General features: G+C 32.4%; 2 protein-coding genes across 2 annotated transcripts in view; one reads left to right on the plus strand and one right to left on the minus strand.

The window, feature by feature from the left end:
• Nucleotides 1–17,941, plus strand: part of LOC133193947 (amino acid transporter heavy chain SLC3A1-like) — a 168,895-nt gene that overhangs the window by 84,709 nt on the left and 66,245 nt on the right. The window lies entirely within an intron of this gene.
• Nucleotides 954–6,806, minus strand: LOC133193856 (uncharacterized). The gene is made up of 3 exons (XM_061329778.1): nucleotides 6,785–6,806; nucleotides 3,273–5,188; nucleotides 954–2,609 (listed from the first exon to the last, which is right to left on the minus strand). Exons 1-3 carry the CDS (start codon nucleotides 6,804–6,806, stop codon nucleotides 954–956), a joined length of 3,594 nt encoding a protein of 1,197 aa, XP_061185762.1.

Here is a 17,941-nt window from a genome sequence, read left to right on the forward strand (position 1 = left end):
TGGATGAAATATACGAATCGCGAATAAAATTTCTCACAAATAATAGTTTTTATGTACAGTATCCAGTTTTCTTAGTGCTATGAGTTAGGACATTGACAGGAAAATTAGAACTGTAAGAGCATGTTTATTAGAGATCCTTTATTTTTGTCTGAGGGGACTGAATTGAACGTTTTTCATTTTCTTATTGAGACAGAGTAAAAAAAAGCTTCTTATTGAGACAGAGTAAAAAAAGCTTCTTTTTGAATAAAATCAAAAAGAAAATATTTTTGCTTTTTTTTCATAAACACATTGTGTGTCAAAAGATAAATGAAGGAAATACATGTACTAGAAATAAATATGGAGATTACGAACAGTATTCAAGTTCGAAAGTCCATTCAGACAATACACGAGCAGAGCAAACAGGGACCTTTAAAACATCAGAGAAACGATTTTTCTGGATCTTTTCCGGAATAGTAGGTGGATTTTCTATATTGTTCCGATTTTGATATGAACTGGTACTTCCACAAATCAAATACATGTGTATTCAATCGGACAGACATAAACAGAAGCATCTGAGAAGTGCATGTCAACATTAGGAAATTAAAAAAAAAATATTTGAGAAAAAAATACTTGAAGGAACATAAGAGTTATTGCCCCTTTCATTATTTTGTTTAATAAATAATTGACAATATTTAGAAAAATTAACTTATTCGTATCTTAAACTTATTTATTTTCCTTATCGTAACTATCAATTAACATTTCTAAGAAACACAATGTATATACCGGTACGTCTATCTTCGAAGATTTTGATAAACCCATTGACGGCACATCGATTTGCGTATAAAGTACATGTATGCAGTTAAAGCATAACAATATACATGTACAATGTATATAATAGACAAGTCACCTATCAAACAACTTTCAGATTTATTATGCATATTTTACAATCTTTATGATTATATACATTATGCCGTTCAAAGTTGAATAATTCTTACAAGTTCTGACTGTGCTGTGTTTTTCTGCGTTAGATTTGTCTCACCACTGCTCTGTGATTTCTTTCCACTTCTAAAGCCCATCTTATCAAATAAGCCTATCTCCTCAAACAGAAGTTTTACGCGACGAGTAAAGACAAATGAAATCATAATATAAAGCCCCTGTGAGCCATTAATCACTGTTACTAGGTATGAAAAGGGTGAAACAGGGAACAGTCCATCTATGATCTGAAAAACCCATGCTGTACCAGTCAGCAGAAAAAGCTTAAGATAAATTTTAAGATCGTTTCGACAGTGAGTATTTTCAACTGTAGGAGCAGTGTGGATTTTATAAAATGTTGCAGAAAACAAAATGAAATTTATGAAGCATATGATGGAGATGGGAAGAATGAAACTGTAAAGTTGAGTGTTTTTGTCGTCAATGAAACAAAAGATTCCACCAAACCCTGTCGGAGAAGATGGCGAGACACTCGCATGGACCCCGATCGTTAGACAGATACCTAATAAAGGAACCAGATATGCATATAGTGAGTACAGTATGATGGTGTGATTACAGAGGAGTCTATCATGAAATCGAGCATTGCAAACAAACACTCGGAACATATGGAAAGAGCAAACACTGGCACAAGTAAATGTAGAAAGCCAAAAGTAGTAAATAAATATCCCAACGACTTTACATGTCATCTTGTTATCTTCGAAAACGTCCTTAAGGAGGAAAAACAATTGAGCAAAGAACAGTGATGCTACAAAACACATTAAATTTTGTCCTGGTATGGTGCGAAGCTTTTTGAGAATACAGTACACAATGAATGTTGTAACCAGAGAAACAAGGGATATACATGTAGTTAGAACTGTCAATACTTCAAGAGAGACATTTTCTGAATTTTTCCCAGGCCTTGACTGAGTGTGAGTATATTGTTTTGTAGATATATAGTCAGTGGCACATATTCGTACCGTGTTGTTCTCACCTTTGGAGAATTCATTATAAAAGAAGGTTTTGTTCAAAGAAATAACGTATACCTGTAGTCCATCTCGCGAAATCTTAAATTCTTCAGTCAATAATGTCAGTTCTGGACAAAACAGAAGCTTAGTGATGTCATTACCAGGGTCTTTACTATATTGACGTAATGACTGAAAATACGTGTCACAAAATGGAAGAGAAGGCAATGTTTTCTCCGGGATTGGTAAAAACCACGCTTTTACATCCTCTGAAAATTCCATAGAAAGATTTCCCATGGATCCAGTTTTCCCACACGCGTTATAAAGAGTCTGCTCAATGCCATTTTGATCAATTTTATCATTCTTTGCTTGTATAATTATTTTCATAAGGACACTTAGTTGTAATGGATCTGAATCATTAACCGTTATTGTATCTTTACAATCTCTATTGATGCGATGCCGATATTCCAAGATGTTAACACTCACATCTGTACCATTGTGTAGATCTTCTGTCAAAAATGAAACTACTGTTTGAATTAACTGGTTAAGATCCATCTGTATATAGACTTTGTGTACCTGGACACTTGTTTTAAAGGCTATGTTGTATTTTAGGGGTGAATTGTTGACTGAAATCAATGGATAACATTTCCCTTTCACAAGTGTTTTCCCAGGGAAACAGGAAAGCTGTCGGCATTTCCCCTTAAAGTAAATAAATTTCAATATTTGAAATATAAGATGATAAACAAGAAATAAGGAGCTATTTTAAACGTCCAATATATAAAACGTATTTATAATTGTTTGTATAGTATAATCAAATTGATAGTGAACAATCGTACATTTAAGGAATCACTGTCTAGTTAGCAGAGTATGCCAGGGCATCAACGATAGTTGGAAACGTGGGATAATTTACATAACAGGCAAAGCCCGTTATGCATAAATTATCCCACGATTCCAACTATCGTTGATGTCCCTGGCATACTCTACTAACTAGACAGTGATTCCTTATATTTCCATTTCATTGTGAAATAAAATTATAAATATAGATTTTAAAAATGTACACTAAAAGATTTAAATTACACGAGGCCTCACATGTCAATTTCAATAGTCCCCGCCCACTGACGTCAAACACAAAATTAAGACAGTCGCCCGATATTTTTTTGCATATTAGGCCTCCTTAGCGTCAGACACAAAGACAGCCGCACGAGAATTACATGCATATTAGGCCTTCTTAGCTCCCGACCTTTCGCTTGGCGAAATTTACATTCCGGTAGAATGATCAAGAAATCAACTCAACTAACTTTCAAAGAGTTATCACAGAGAAAACAAATAGAAATGGAAATATAAGGAGATACATGTAGTTACCTTGAAAATGTCGAATACTTCATCATCCTGGCATTTTGTATTAAGATTTTCTTGAACTGTCTCGTCGACGTTATCAAACAACGAGAAAATTGTACGATAATTAGTATGGATTTCAAATATTCTACCAACACTTGTCCTTATTTGATCACAAATTGAACAGTACAAGCTTCCAGTTACAGAAAAGGTACAGCTGGGTGGAATAGAGAGAGCTGGTCGGAAATTTAGCATACATTTCATGGAGTTTGCCTTTTGTAAGATGAGCTCCAAGCTGGACTCATGCTTAAAGTACCAACTGTAAGGGCATCCCAAAGAAATTACCCAGGGCACTAGATAAGTCTGATTTTGAATATGATCAGTATTCGGTATAACACAAAGAAAGCAGAAATAGTTTTTGTACGTTACCAACGTAATTTTATCTGTGACTGGTATCAGACTAAGATAGTGTTCGTTGTCTGATTCACAAAGGTTCTTTATTTCCGTGTTGTTGTAAGTCTCCGAGCATTTACTAATCATAAAATAAGAAACTTGATTGGAATTAGAATGCCGAGGAATAGATACCTCCACGCATGACCACTTGTTGACTTGCTTCATAATGAGATCATATTTTGGATCTTCACAACAACTGTTTGTTTTGTTGCACTTTGAATCACAAGAACATGGGTGACCTCCATAAATATCATTTGAGAACTCTGCCTCCGCATAAATATGGGACTTTGCTCTTCGACACCATTTATTCTTTAAAAACCAGCCGAAATCTTCAGTCTTCTCTCGAAAACGGGTCGTTTGAAAACTCATGTCATTTAAATATCCTGATATCGAGGGATCATACGAGAAATTTAAGTTTCTTACACTAAACTCAGACACATAAAAAGGTTTTGTAAGAATTAAACCGCCATGCATGTATGTCGTCTCTCGTCTGTTGTAAAAATTAATGGACAATATAGCATCTTGCAATTTTACATCGCCTCTTCCTGTTTTGACTAAATTACATTCTTCACAGTATTTGTTTTTATATGGATACCTCAATATCTCCACACTGGTGTTGATGCATGCATTTTGTAAATCAGCCGGAATATAATCAATCCACCCTGATACATTACAAGTTGATATTGGTGGCTCAAACGAAACATCTCGAATGTTACACAAAAAGCAAAAGGGATTTTGAAACAATTCAAAAGGCTGATAAGTCTTCTTACAAGCATTGTCAATGAGTGAATCAAATCTAGATAACTTTCCTGTGACATTACACTCTCGTATAAGAGTTTTATTCCAGATACACTCGGTAGGGACTTCTAATTTCTGGCGAATTTCTTTTGAAGGGATGAAATTTAAGAAGCAATGTTTATTTTGAAAATATTTCCAAACTTCGTCAACAGTGGAAAATTCATCTTTAAGGATAGAGCAGTTTGTTTCAATAACCCAGGAGAGAACCTTAAAATCATTATTACATCTGGCACAGTAAGTATTGCTATATGTCATATTAGTTGATTTCGAGGTCACAGGGTTTCTTCTAAGTAAATTTTTATTCACGTTCGCTTCTTCGCACTTCCTAACAAGTCGCTCATCAGCACTTGAAGGACAGTCGTTTTTCATAAAGAACATTTTTTGATTTCCTTCTAAATCGTAAGATGTTTGCACGCACGTGTTGAACGATATATCAAGACAACAGTTACCATGAATCCGACATAATCTATCACAGCTACACTGTGGGCAGGAGACGTTGATTTTCCTGTTTTCTGTCTCGGTCGTGGTGTTTATCAAAGACTGATCACAGATCAAATCTCTGCCACAAATAAAAGAATATTGATTCAGTATATTTTTCCAGTCTTCATTAGCTCCATTGGTAGTTACAGGAGATACCGACAAATAGAGGACAATTGCGAAACACTGGAAAACTTTAACATCTGACGATGAATCTGCAAAAAAAGTGTGCTTTAGTTTAAGTAATTCATAGCGAATAAAAATATTTAATCCTTATCATATATCGTCATTTAGAAACGGTATAATTTTTCATATTTAACTTAAAGTTTTTATCACATTTTAAAGCATATGAGGCTGGGAGAAGTGTTTTGCATTGCTGATATATTTTCCTACACAAAGCAATTAAAGTGATACTAGGGATCATTTAGGACCATTTGTCTGCCAGTCCTCCCGACCTTCTGTGACTTTACATTTTATACGGTAAAAAAAGGGGGGATTGCATGTATAGGCTGGCACTATAACTTTTTTTTTTACATAATACCTGAATTATACTGACTTAGTACTTTTCGTCCAGACCTTTAATCTTTCTTAAAATTAGTTAATAGTGTTGAAATTATATTTATGGAACCTCGAATGGTATATCTCAGATGGTTATTTGTTTAGTTTAATTGTTGTCAAAATTTCTTTATTAAGAAATACCAGCGTAACAAACGATTTGACTACGACTTTTGATACCTTTTTAATATGCTTAATTTTTTTGAATTCATATATCTTTAGAATTTTGAAAGGCATTGTCCATGGTATACATTTGGTAATAAACGTGATGTATACCATTTACAACTTTCGTGATAATTATGATGTCCATTTTTCGAAACTGAAATGGCATGTATAATTTAGTTAATCTATAATGCTTTACTGCTAAAAGTACTTTAATAATGTGCAACAGTTTGAATATGAAATTGTCCAAACTGAAATGGCACTTATAGATTAGTTTATCTATAATATTTTACTCCTAAACGTACTTTAAATAATGAACAATATTTGAATATGAAATTCGGCTGTTACTATTTTGATCATATTCTAACATTGATACGTCTCACTAGACCATGGATTTCTTTTCAGGTGTATGGGTTGGCTGTAAAACTTGTATGGATATTATTATAAATTTAAACAATGTCCATGTTTTATAATTATTTTTTATCCTAAGCATTGCTTTAGCAGGTGATGCATATGCACATGTTCCAGGATACACTCTAGGCTGTTTATATGATGTACAGGAGCAGAGTTAATCAACTCTCTACAGTAACACAAATTGATCTTCAATCTATACAATAGAACATTTTATGTACATCCTCTGTTTAAACAGAATCCTAAAGTCTGTCCCCGGGAAAATACTTAATATCAGTGATAATGTAGTATTCCTTATAGATAGAACAATAACTTAGCCTTGGAGACATGATGATGCTGAAACAATTGACAATAGCTTTTTAACAAAGACAATTTGTTGTCGACAAATACTTTTACTTCGAATCACCAGGTTTAAGGTTGAATAGGTCACATATAATTATATTAATGAGCAATTGAAAGCCTCTGCCATTTCACGAATTTTACTAACCTTAAACGTAATTTTTATCCTAATAAGAACTTCAGTACTGATGACTTAATTTTTATGTGAGTGTAGAACTGATCAGCCTTAGAATAAAATAAGATAATCTAACAGTTTTTCTAAAATCAGTCAACCTTTCCCAAGCGAAATTAAAAAAAAACAACAAACAAACAAGCAAGCAAAACACATTGTTAAAACTACATACCTAAAAGGATTCTATTTGCCATTTTGGACCCAATTTTCGCATATTGAAAGAATTAAATTCTTTCAAACCTGGTCATGATCAAAGTGAAAGTCTAATTTTTTGTTCCGTTATCACAAGGCACATTGTTAAAATACACTGTGCTTACTTTTTGAAACATATTATGTTATTTTAAGGCATATTGCTAAAATAAATTTTGCTTGCTTTTTGAAATATAAATTAGATTATATTAAGATTTAAAAAAGAAGCATCATAAAATAATAATATTAGTTAATTATAGATTTACACATTTATCTTAAACGATAATTGTGTGTAAATAATTCCTAAGAGCTAATATTCTTCACAGTCATATAAAATGAAATAAAATTCTTTTTTTTTTACATGTAAAAGAGGCAACTTGATTGATCCTACATCAATAATCATGCATTTAACGAAAACATTCTTTACTGAATGAAGGCTGATTCAAAATATTAAGATTAGAGAACTTTAAAAGAAACAAAAAACTATTCAAATAAAATTAACTGTATGCAAACTAATAATCATTTTTGATGTCGTCAGTATCATGTGTGTTAAATCCTTAAAAATATTTTACTTTTACATAAGAACTTTTAAATCGTCAATACTATTATTTCTAAGTTTCTAAAACTTCTACGTAAAATCTCCATTTTTAAGCTTTCCCTTACAATCTGTTTTTACTTTTTATGTATATATTTATGCAAATTGGACACGGTTGTATGTGTTCGTCAAACGCACATTAATGGATTATAGAATGTTGAAACTCTTAGTAAATTGCCCAACATTATTTTGATTCAATTAAAAAAAATATCCAGGGTCCATTTCAATACATCATTAATATATACCAAAAAGTTTTTTCCAAGCAAAATATCTATTGAAAACTATAGATATCTAATACAGAATTGAAGATACTTACAAGGGATTCTTCTTCGACCATTTTTATCACGAATACCCATATTTTCCATTACTGTATCCCATTTGTATATGTAATCATTTGCTGTGTAAAATACAGTCAACACGGATTGCTACAATACTCTAAATGACCATTGATGCATTATTATTCACTGCACACGACACAAATACACACTTTGTCAGAACAATAGGCTAACAGGGACAACTTTCGATTTTTCCGTTTATACACCGTTAATGACAGCTCTTCCGAACTGTAATTTTAGGGCATCTGAATATATAATTATTTCTTAATCGAGGAAAACAATAAATAAATAAAAATACTAGTAAATAAACAGATGTTTCATATGCCGCAGGTCAGCAGTTCTGTTGTTTATCCTTCTACACTAAATTCATTTTACTGTATAATTGTTCTGCTTATGATATAATCTCTTAAAAAAAATATTGATACAGCGGGCATCTTGATGGATATAATCTAATTTAATCTGATGCAGAATTTAAATGCATTAATTTTTTTCAATGTGCAGTCAACATGTTAATCTCATCCTTCTGGTATCAACGAAATTTACCCCCAAAATTAAACTTCTCTCAAGCATGTTCACCAGAAAGGTCAATGAAATTTATTTATTGAAAGTGATTTTTGTAACAGTATGAAAGAATACCAAATTGAAATTTTGTCACAGCGTGAAAGAATATTAAAAGTACCACAAAACTCTCGATTTTCCTTCCCTTTTAGAAGAGTTTTGTAAAAATATTCCCTGACAGGTTATAACATAGAAAAATAAATGAACAATCCTGACTACCAAGGATTCTCCAGATATGTTGTTGAAATCCATTTTTACAATTTTTTCAATCTCACAATCGCTAAGCAACAATTAAGACGTTTCAAGCGCTCATTTATACACAAAAGCCTAATGATACCGTGTCATGGACAAAGGCAAATAGAAAATCAAAGAAAATGTAATAAACAGAAAATTCTTTGAACGAGACTTTAAAAATCGAGATCCCGTATCAAGGTAGGCGATGGCACGATAGAGAACCCTACTCCTTAATGACCCTGAGTACCGAGTATACATGTAGGTTGTATATATACAATATACGTTATTATAACTGTATTTTAGAAGAACTTGCTTTCATTCTTATGTCTGGAAATCCAACGTATACTCACAATTCACTTTCTAAGGATGAAATTCTTCAAAAGCATATTTTAGTCTTTATTACTTTTAACATTCAAATCAACCATGGTAAGTTCTACCATACCTATATTGGATTCCTTAACTTCATTAAAATCCTTACAATCAAAGATACAATGCTGAGCCCAGCAAATACTCTACTAAGCCCCTATCTTTACCTCCTCACAAAAATATTAACTGCTGAAAGGAGAAACTTCAGACGTACTGTGCTACACCATATTCTAGAAGTGGTGTAAATCAAATGTGAATTCTTAAGAAGTCCACAGAAAATTTAAATTCGCCAAATTTTCAAAGGTCAGTAACATCAAAACGACTTTTCTACACTTTATGCATCAATTTCTCTCCAATATAACTTCGGATTGAATTGTATACTGACTGACCTGTTTCATACCAATTGTTTAGCGTCTGTTTTTATACTAATTTGACTACGGTATATCCCGTCTGCCCAATTGATACAAGTCTCACGGCAGGTGTGACCGGTCGAAAGGGGATGCTTACTCCTCATAGGCACCTGACCCAACCTATGGAATTTTCATGAGTCTGTGTGTTATACAGGTTATACACAGATTGGTTTTGTACATAGATTTTTTAAGATTGATCATGGTTCGTTATTTTTACCTTTTTCATTGCAAACACGCAATGTATAGCATTAAATAATTACAAATTATACTACTTAGTATATAATCAAACATTTTCCACATACATGCTACAGATAATGGCCAATTTTGATAGGTACATTTGTCATAATTTTAATACTCATATCATGTTAGAATTAGATCCGGTTTTACACAGTGGTAACAGATGGCGTTCAGTAGATATGTTATCAAATTGATAAACATTATGAATACAACTGGAAATGATTTGGATGTATATGTACTCGCATGGAAGAGATTGGTTTCAGAAAGAGAAACAGCTTTTATAAAATTATTTTTTATATAAATACTTGATAATATAAATAAAAAAAATGGTGAAATGATTATGAAAAAAGTAAAATATAATTTAAACTTGTTCATTACGAACAAACCTTTAACACATAAAAAGGGTATTTATATGTTTTTTGTAATAAAACTCTATGCTTATCAGTATGAATAAAATGGAAACTAGAATCAATCCCAACACTTGAATATTTTTCAGCATCTCTTCTAATAATTATGTCTTCCTTGTACCAACTTATATAATAATTACCTTTTATCGCCGTTTTCAGTAGATGAGTTTACAACTTTTTACGATGTCGTGACAATGTGGAAAGAAGTAAACATTGACTGACAGTAAGATAGATAAGATGAAAAGATCTTTCTTAAACTTTCAATTTCTACCCAAGATGCTGATACATTAGCAGATGAGGGTGTTCAATGAATTACTTAGACCAAAAATCACAAAACAAAAGAACAATTCTTAAGAGTTGAGGATTTCCGAAACTAATCCAATTAATGTTGCAATAGAAATTTTATTAAAGAATTTAAAAGACCCAAGAACATAAAAAGAACAATATTTACATGTATGAAATTATAACAATATCTTCGGGGCAATTATGTAGCAATTGAATAATGTTTATTTTGTTTTATATCACTCAAAACATTAAATCGGCTAATTAACAAAAAGATATGGTAGAATTCCCTAGAATTCTACAACATTATAATTTGTAAGCCCACGTATACATTTCAAAACTGTGGTTGAAACATGTATGTTTCTCAAAATGCCTATGAATGAATGGCACAAGTGCTGTAGTATGGAGACAGAATCATACTTATTCACAATTGTTTCAAGATATATAAAATCGACAAATACAGACAACATAATACATGTACATGTAGGTATATTTCATGTATTTGTGTCTTACAAATAAGAAGCCCTCCTTTCATTCTTTTCTTGAATGTATTAATGTGACTTTTATATACAACATGATAAAATATACATGATCATCACTAGTACAATGTGATAGAGCTTATTTTAAAAATTCATATGTCATATAAACAGAATAAGCGTTTGAAGACCAATACAGAGCTAGATAATTGTACTTACACATGATTCGCAAACATCCCAGGTTAGTTCCACACAGAATAGTCTACTCCAATATAATACAGCTGCACTGTTTATTTAACGATGCATTCATTTGCTGTTTGAGATACGCTCAGAGCAAAGTGACAATTCTTCAAATGACCTTTTATACATCATTACTGCAAAGTAACTACTAACGGCACGAAATTTAAATAAATCTTGGACCATTTACTTGTCTACCACTCACATTTAGATGATGCTTAATTACAACTACAGGTACTTAATCAAAATCCTTTCAAAATTCTATGAATTCTTCCTTAATTTGAATTCTCTGAACTTACATTGTACTGTGATTTTATACCCCGTATTAAAGGTGCTTGGACACAGATTTGAAGTTAATATTTTCTCAAATTTTCTGTATAATTTCATGACTTATATGTTGCTATAGCATTTCATATTAAAATATGATAAAAATCTTATTTCATCTCGAAGTTATTAAAACTTCGAATTTCTGGACGTGTTGGATTGACACATCCTTGCGCTTTCACATATTTTAATTTTATTCTTAATACTTAAGAAAAGTGACAATTTTGTTGTGTATTAATGAAAAATATTAAAACTATAACCCAAAAAATTCAGAGTAAATTCAGAATAGAAATGTTCGAAAGCAAAAACCACTCACAGATAAAATAAGTTTTGAATTATATTTTCGTGTGAAATGCTATTGCAATATATAAGTCGTGATATCATACAGAAAATTTTAGAAAATATTACGTTCAAATCTGAGTTTAAGCACCTTTAATGGTGAAGAAACCACAATTTTATGGAAACAATATACTTTTCTGTTTGCATTCATTAATATACATAATGCGTAATCAACTTCTATAGCTAAAACGAGTTTTATATTTCTCTTCTAAAGTGATGTACATTTATAGACGGTAGTGCATTAAATAGAAAGATATTTCTTCAATTATGTATCTTTTAAAACTGTCTTGGGGGAGGGGGGGGGGGTTTCATATACATTTACGTTTTTAGAAATGGAAATGTTCAAATCGTATTTTAAACTAACTCAGTCAACATAATCAAGATCATTAGGAAATCGCTGGTAATTTATTGTTCATTTTATTTGCAACTCTCCAAATTCTCATGAATTTATATATATCGGCTCGCAATATGATTTTGAACGGATTCTTATTTAATTAATGCATAGTGTGAGAGAAATTCTTCGAGCCTAATAATAGACATGTGATTTAATTGGGGTAAACACAAGCTAATTATAGACGCTATTTTTGTAGGTCACAGGTAACCGCCTTCAAATTGACTGCATGGCCAATGCTTTTACAAAAATTAACAATGCAACTGATGCAAGATATGAGTGAAAAAAGTCGTTCTCTTGAAACATTACCGTCCGGATGAACGAGTCATTTTTCGTTTTGTAATAAAAATCAACTGTCCAGATGCGGAACGCGAATTTCCGGATTAATAAGACAGAATAACGTGAAAAAAATCGATTCCCAAAAAATATCGTCCGGAAGGTGAAGCACCCGGATAAATGGCGTCCTGATAAACGCGGCGCGACTGTAACAGTATATATACTGACGAATCTTTGAAACTTATAAACTTAATTTTGGCAATCTTAAATAATCTTCTTGGATTGCAATTAGCAACATTCTTTTTTTCTTCATTAAAAGACAATAATACACTGCTTTCATAAATTGCAAATGTACAAAAATAATACATAAATGGAAAAAAAAAATCAGATCGCTTTGTATAGTGTTGTATATATCCTGTATCTTTGTAGTCTAGATCAGTGTACATAATATTTTTTCACAGCAGTAATGTTTATTATTACTCGAAGGTGTATACCCCCCTCCCTCAAATAAAAAAATATCAGGATTTGTTTTGCTCATAATTGAAAAGCAAATATAAGAGAGCTAGACAGAAACATTAGGAAACAAGATGTGTTTGTGAAACACTGATGCCCCCGTATGGCAGCTTATGGCGAAGGTTAAAGTTTCTCAAATGCAAGTCAAAATCCAGGCCAAAAGATAAAAAATATTAAATTTGAAAGCCCTAGCTGCAACTGTTCAAAAGTTATGGCTAAGGTTAAAGTTTTTTAAAAGTAAGTAAAACATCAAGGTCAAGGTCAAAGTTGTTGGTATCCAAAGGAAGGTCTTGTCACAAGGATTACATATGTAATGTATGAAAGCACTACCACAAACCATTCAAAAGTTATGGCTAAGGTTAAAGTTTTTCGAAAGTAAGTCAAACTCCTAGCTCAAGGTCAAATGGTCAAAGTGGTTGGTATTGAAAGGAAGGTGATGTCACAAGGATTACATATGTGAAGTATGAAAGGCCTAGCACCAACCATTCAGAAATTATGGCCAAGGTTTAAGTTTTTCAAAACTAAGTCAAACTCCTAGGTCAAGGTCAAAGGGTCAAAGTGGTTGGTATCCAAAGGAAAGTGATGTCACAAGGATTACATATGTGAAGTATGAAAGCCCTAGCATCACCCATTCAAAAGTTATGGCCAAGGTTAAAGTTTTTCAAAACTAGGTCAAACTCCTAGCTCAAGGTCAAAAGGTCAAAGTGGTTGGTATCCAAAGGAAGGCCTTGTCACAAGGATTGAATATGTGAAATATGAAAGCCCTAGCTCTAACCGTTCAAAAATTATGGCCAAGGTTAAAGTTTTTCAAAAGTGGGTCAAACTCCAAGGTCAAGGTCAAAAGGTCAAAGATGTTGGTATCCAAAGGAAGGCCTTGTCACAAAGAATACACATGTGAAGTTTGAAACCCCAAGCACCAACTGTTCAGAAGTTATGGCCAAGGTTAAAGTCTCATGAAGTTTTGCAAAAGTGGGTCAAACTCAAGGTCAAGGTCAAAAGGTCAAATATGATGGTTTCCAAAGAAAGGCCTTGTCACAAGGAATACACATGTGAAATATGAAAGTCATAGATCCAACCAATCAAAAGTTATGGGCAAGGTTAAAGTTGACGACAGACAAACAGACAAACAGATAAACAGACAAACAGATAAACAGACAAACAGACAAACAGACAGACAGGACAAAAACAATATACCCCAGGTATCTTTCGATCCGGGGGCATAAAAAAGTGTATTAAGCATGGGGTTCTATGAAAATATTACACATCAAAGCATTTCTGAATTACTGAATTAAAGGACATTTGAAATTAACCCCACATATTTAATGAAAAAAATATACCTTTTGTATAAATGAGGAATTAAAAACAAACGTGTAATTTTAAACTTATCGATTATATTTCAGTGTTTCACCGTTTTTTAAGCGTGTCGAACTCTTATTAATATTCTTAAATGTGATGGGAGCATGACGGTAATTAACTTTGCCTTTCAGGCTAGGTGAACAATAATCTCATTATTAGTTGTAGTATTAGTGTCCGAGTATAAACGAGCAGATGTCAATTGTTGTTCGTGAGAAATTTCATAATTAAATCTACTGGTATAAATGATATCCCTCTTTCCTGAAAGAAGCGTCTATATCATGTATATTCTAATCCCTTAGTTTTGTCCCTGCTCAGGATTCGCATGGTTTGCAAGATTTATGAGATCGATCACTGTTAATCATTTTCATCTTTTCTATTATATCTTTCAATATACAGATACGCATACAAGCTTCTTTTTAAATACAGTGCAAGGAACTATTTTTTTTATATGTATAAATCAGCATCAGCGTAATCTAAAAAAGCATCAGTACCCAGCTAGCATCAGGACCAGCATTTAAAAAAAAAAAAAAACATTACCAGGATCAGCATCAGTAAGCAAAGGAAAGAACTAGCATGACTAGCAGTGACCTACTTAAAATCAGCATTGACCTAGTAGCATCAGAAAATAAGTGAGTTTTTTTTCTATTAAAAAAAATTGAAAACAGAGAGAGAAAACTGGTTAAATTTTTAAGAATATTAAGATTTAAAGACCAATAAGTGATTATATATGACATTTTTATCGCTTAAATCTGCAATGCTAAAAATTAATTATCTACTTTCGGTAGCATGATGCTACTTCCGGTAGCAATGACCTAATTATAAAACAGCAAAGGTAGCATCAGGATAAGGACAACTAGCATTTAATCAACAAGCAAAAAAACCCCCATTCTAATCAGCAAGCAAAGGAAGCATTGAAATCAACACTGTAACAAAATTACTTCCCTGCACTGTACTTATTTTTGTCTTTAATTTAACTTGTAGTGATATGCAGCTGGTTATTTGTCAATAGTTTATCGAATTGTATTTGAGAAAAATTCTTAGGACAGAATGTTTTTGTAACAATAATTCAAGACTCTGTAAATCAGTTTCAGTTTCAACTCGACATTTCAATATATCGACGACGCATTATCAATTAACAGTAGTTACTTCCATTCATTTGTTTACTCTATATATGCCAGTGAGTTTGAAATAAAAGATACCACAGAGTCTGACACACCTGTTTCATATCTAGATATTTTACTAGAAAAAGATATTAATTGTAACATAACAACAAAGCTTTATGATAAAAGTGATGACTTCAACTTTTCAATCGTCAACTTCCCTTACTTATGTAGAAATATACCCTTATCATCTGCATATGGGGTTTATGTCTCTCCGTTGAATCGATACGCAAGAGCATGCTCTACGTATGAAGAATTTCTAAAACGAGGCAAGCTATTAACAAACAAGTTGATGAAACAAGGATATCAACAATCTCGTTCAAAATCATCATTTTGCAAGTTTTATGGTCGATATAATGACCATGTCAGCACATACAACCTATCACTGAGTCAAATGCTCACTGACGTTTTTCATACTTATTTTTAGGCCATTATTTATACACTGAACTGTCTATGGATTTTCCGGTTTTTTCTCGATCATGACAAGGAGCACACGGCGGTTGTGACCTTTCGGCAGGAGATGCCCACTCCTCCATGGCACCTGATCCCACCTCTAAATTTTGAGGTTCGTGTTTGCTCTGCTCCAAATTTGTATCGTTTCTTTGGAATTTCGAGATTGAATACTGTTTGTTATCTTCATATTTCATTTAAAGGCTGATTTTAAGATCAAGTATTGAGTATGTTCATTTATATAAAAATAGTCTTCACGAACATTGTTCAATCTGAATTGTATAGAATTTAAAAAAAAAATACAAAAACTAACTGATTTGAAATCTATTTCTAGAGTTTTTATCATTTCAAATACTAAAAAATAAAAATGCCACCATCTGCAAATAATGGCGAATGATACCTGTAACACACATAAATTCAGCCATACATACATGTAACACGTGCCATGCTAACTACTAATCTAAAATTGATATTGCGATATACACTGTACAGCAGCTATTACACAGTGGTGTGAAACATCGTGTGTGTATTAATTAAGCATGGAAGTTAACAACAAATTCAAATAACTGGTTCTTTTCTTCACTTAATTTGCAAAAGTCATACGTGGAGAGTGTGCACAGTAAACCAACCACATGTACATGAGGTTCTGTCCTCATGGAAAAAAAATTATATACAACGACCAAAAGCAGATTAATATTAAAAATAAAACTTATAGAAAAATTGCAGTCAATTGAAAAATTAAATTAATACATTTTCATTTTCACCAACTTATCGAACATTAAGCACACACACACACACACACACACACACACACACACACACACACACACACACACACACACACATATATATATATATATATATATATATATATATATATATATATATATATGCATTCATTTTACTTTCTTTTTGTCATTTGTGACAATGCCTGGGGAAAAAACGTGTTCGAGAAAAATAGTCATAATGTACACATGACGGTATCGATTACTATTTCTAATGTTTAATTTAAAACAGAATACATGATTTCCCACAGGATATCTCCTCACGTCATGTGATTTAAAATTTACTAAAAAAGCTTATAAATTGGTTACGTGTTTGTCATCGGGAGGATGTCTTACGGGTTTTGTACGTTACTGTGGAATCAATTAAATTCGTGGGGGTCAATGTTCGTGGGCAAGCAAAATTTTATTGGTTTGTGGCGATGTAATTTCGTGGGCAGCTCGTTTATTTGGTAGATTTAATTAATCAGTACGTTGTCACAAAAATTGTTCATGGGGATGTAAATTCGTGGGTAAGGGTGACCCACGAAATCCAAGAACATTGGTCCTCCACGAACAATGATGATTCTACAGTATTATTATTTTTTTTTTTATTTCAAATTAATAACGAACTTATATTCGTGTTTAAATTGAGTACCTAAAGTCAAAATTTAGAATTTGCGTAACGCCTGTATAATTTTTGCATTCTTAATTATGTTGTTACACTGCATCATTAAATCATGTTTACAAAAAGAAGACCTCGACACTTTGTCAGAATGGATTAAATGTATCAGATGTATGTTAAAATCGCGCATTAAAAGATTGAAGGGCAATATGAGAACCATCTGTCCTTCTGTATTCAGTAATCCAGAGGTGAAAAAAGAATTAGATAGATTACATGGTCAGCACGTACTGGTCCCTGCTGACAAAGCAGGTAACAGCAGTGTCTTTGTTTGTAAGGCTTATTATATTAAATGTTTTTTAGAGGAACTTGGAATTTATTCTACAAGTGGTAATCCAACTTATATTCATAGTTCCCTTTCTAGGGAAGACATTCTTCCAAATCATATGTCAGTTTTGAATATTTTTAATATTCCAAACAACCAAATTGAATTCGAATTACCATATCTATATTGGATTCCGAAGCTTCATAAAAATCCTTACAAACAAAGATACATAGGGGGTTCCAGTAAATGTTCAACCATACCTCTTTCTCTACTCCTCACTAAGATATTAACAGTGGTGAAGGAGAAACTTCAAGAGTACTGTGCAACAATATATTCGAGAAGTGGTGTAAATCAGATGTGGATACTTAAAAATTCCAAGGAACTTTTGGAAAATTTGAAATCACAAGATTTTACCAAAATCAACAGCTTAGAAACTTACGACTTTTCAACTTTATACACAGCCATTCCCCACGATCAACTAAAGCC

This window comes from Saccostrea echinata, unplaced genomic scaffold (genome assembly GCF_033153115.1).
Source record: "Saccostrea echinata isolate AGI-Se365-2 ecotype Australia unplaced genomic scaffold, CSIRO_AGI_Sech_v1 ptg000028l, whole genome shotgun sequence".
NCBI lineage: Eukaryota > Metazoa > Mollusca > Bivalvia > Ostreida > Ostreidae > Saccostrea > Saccostrea echinata.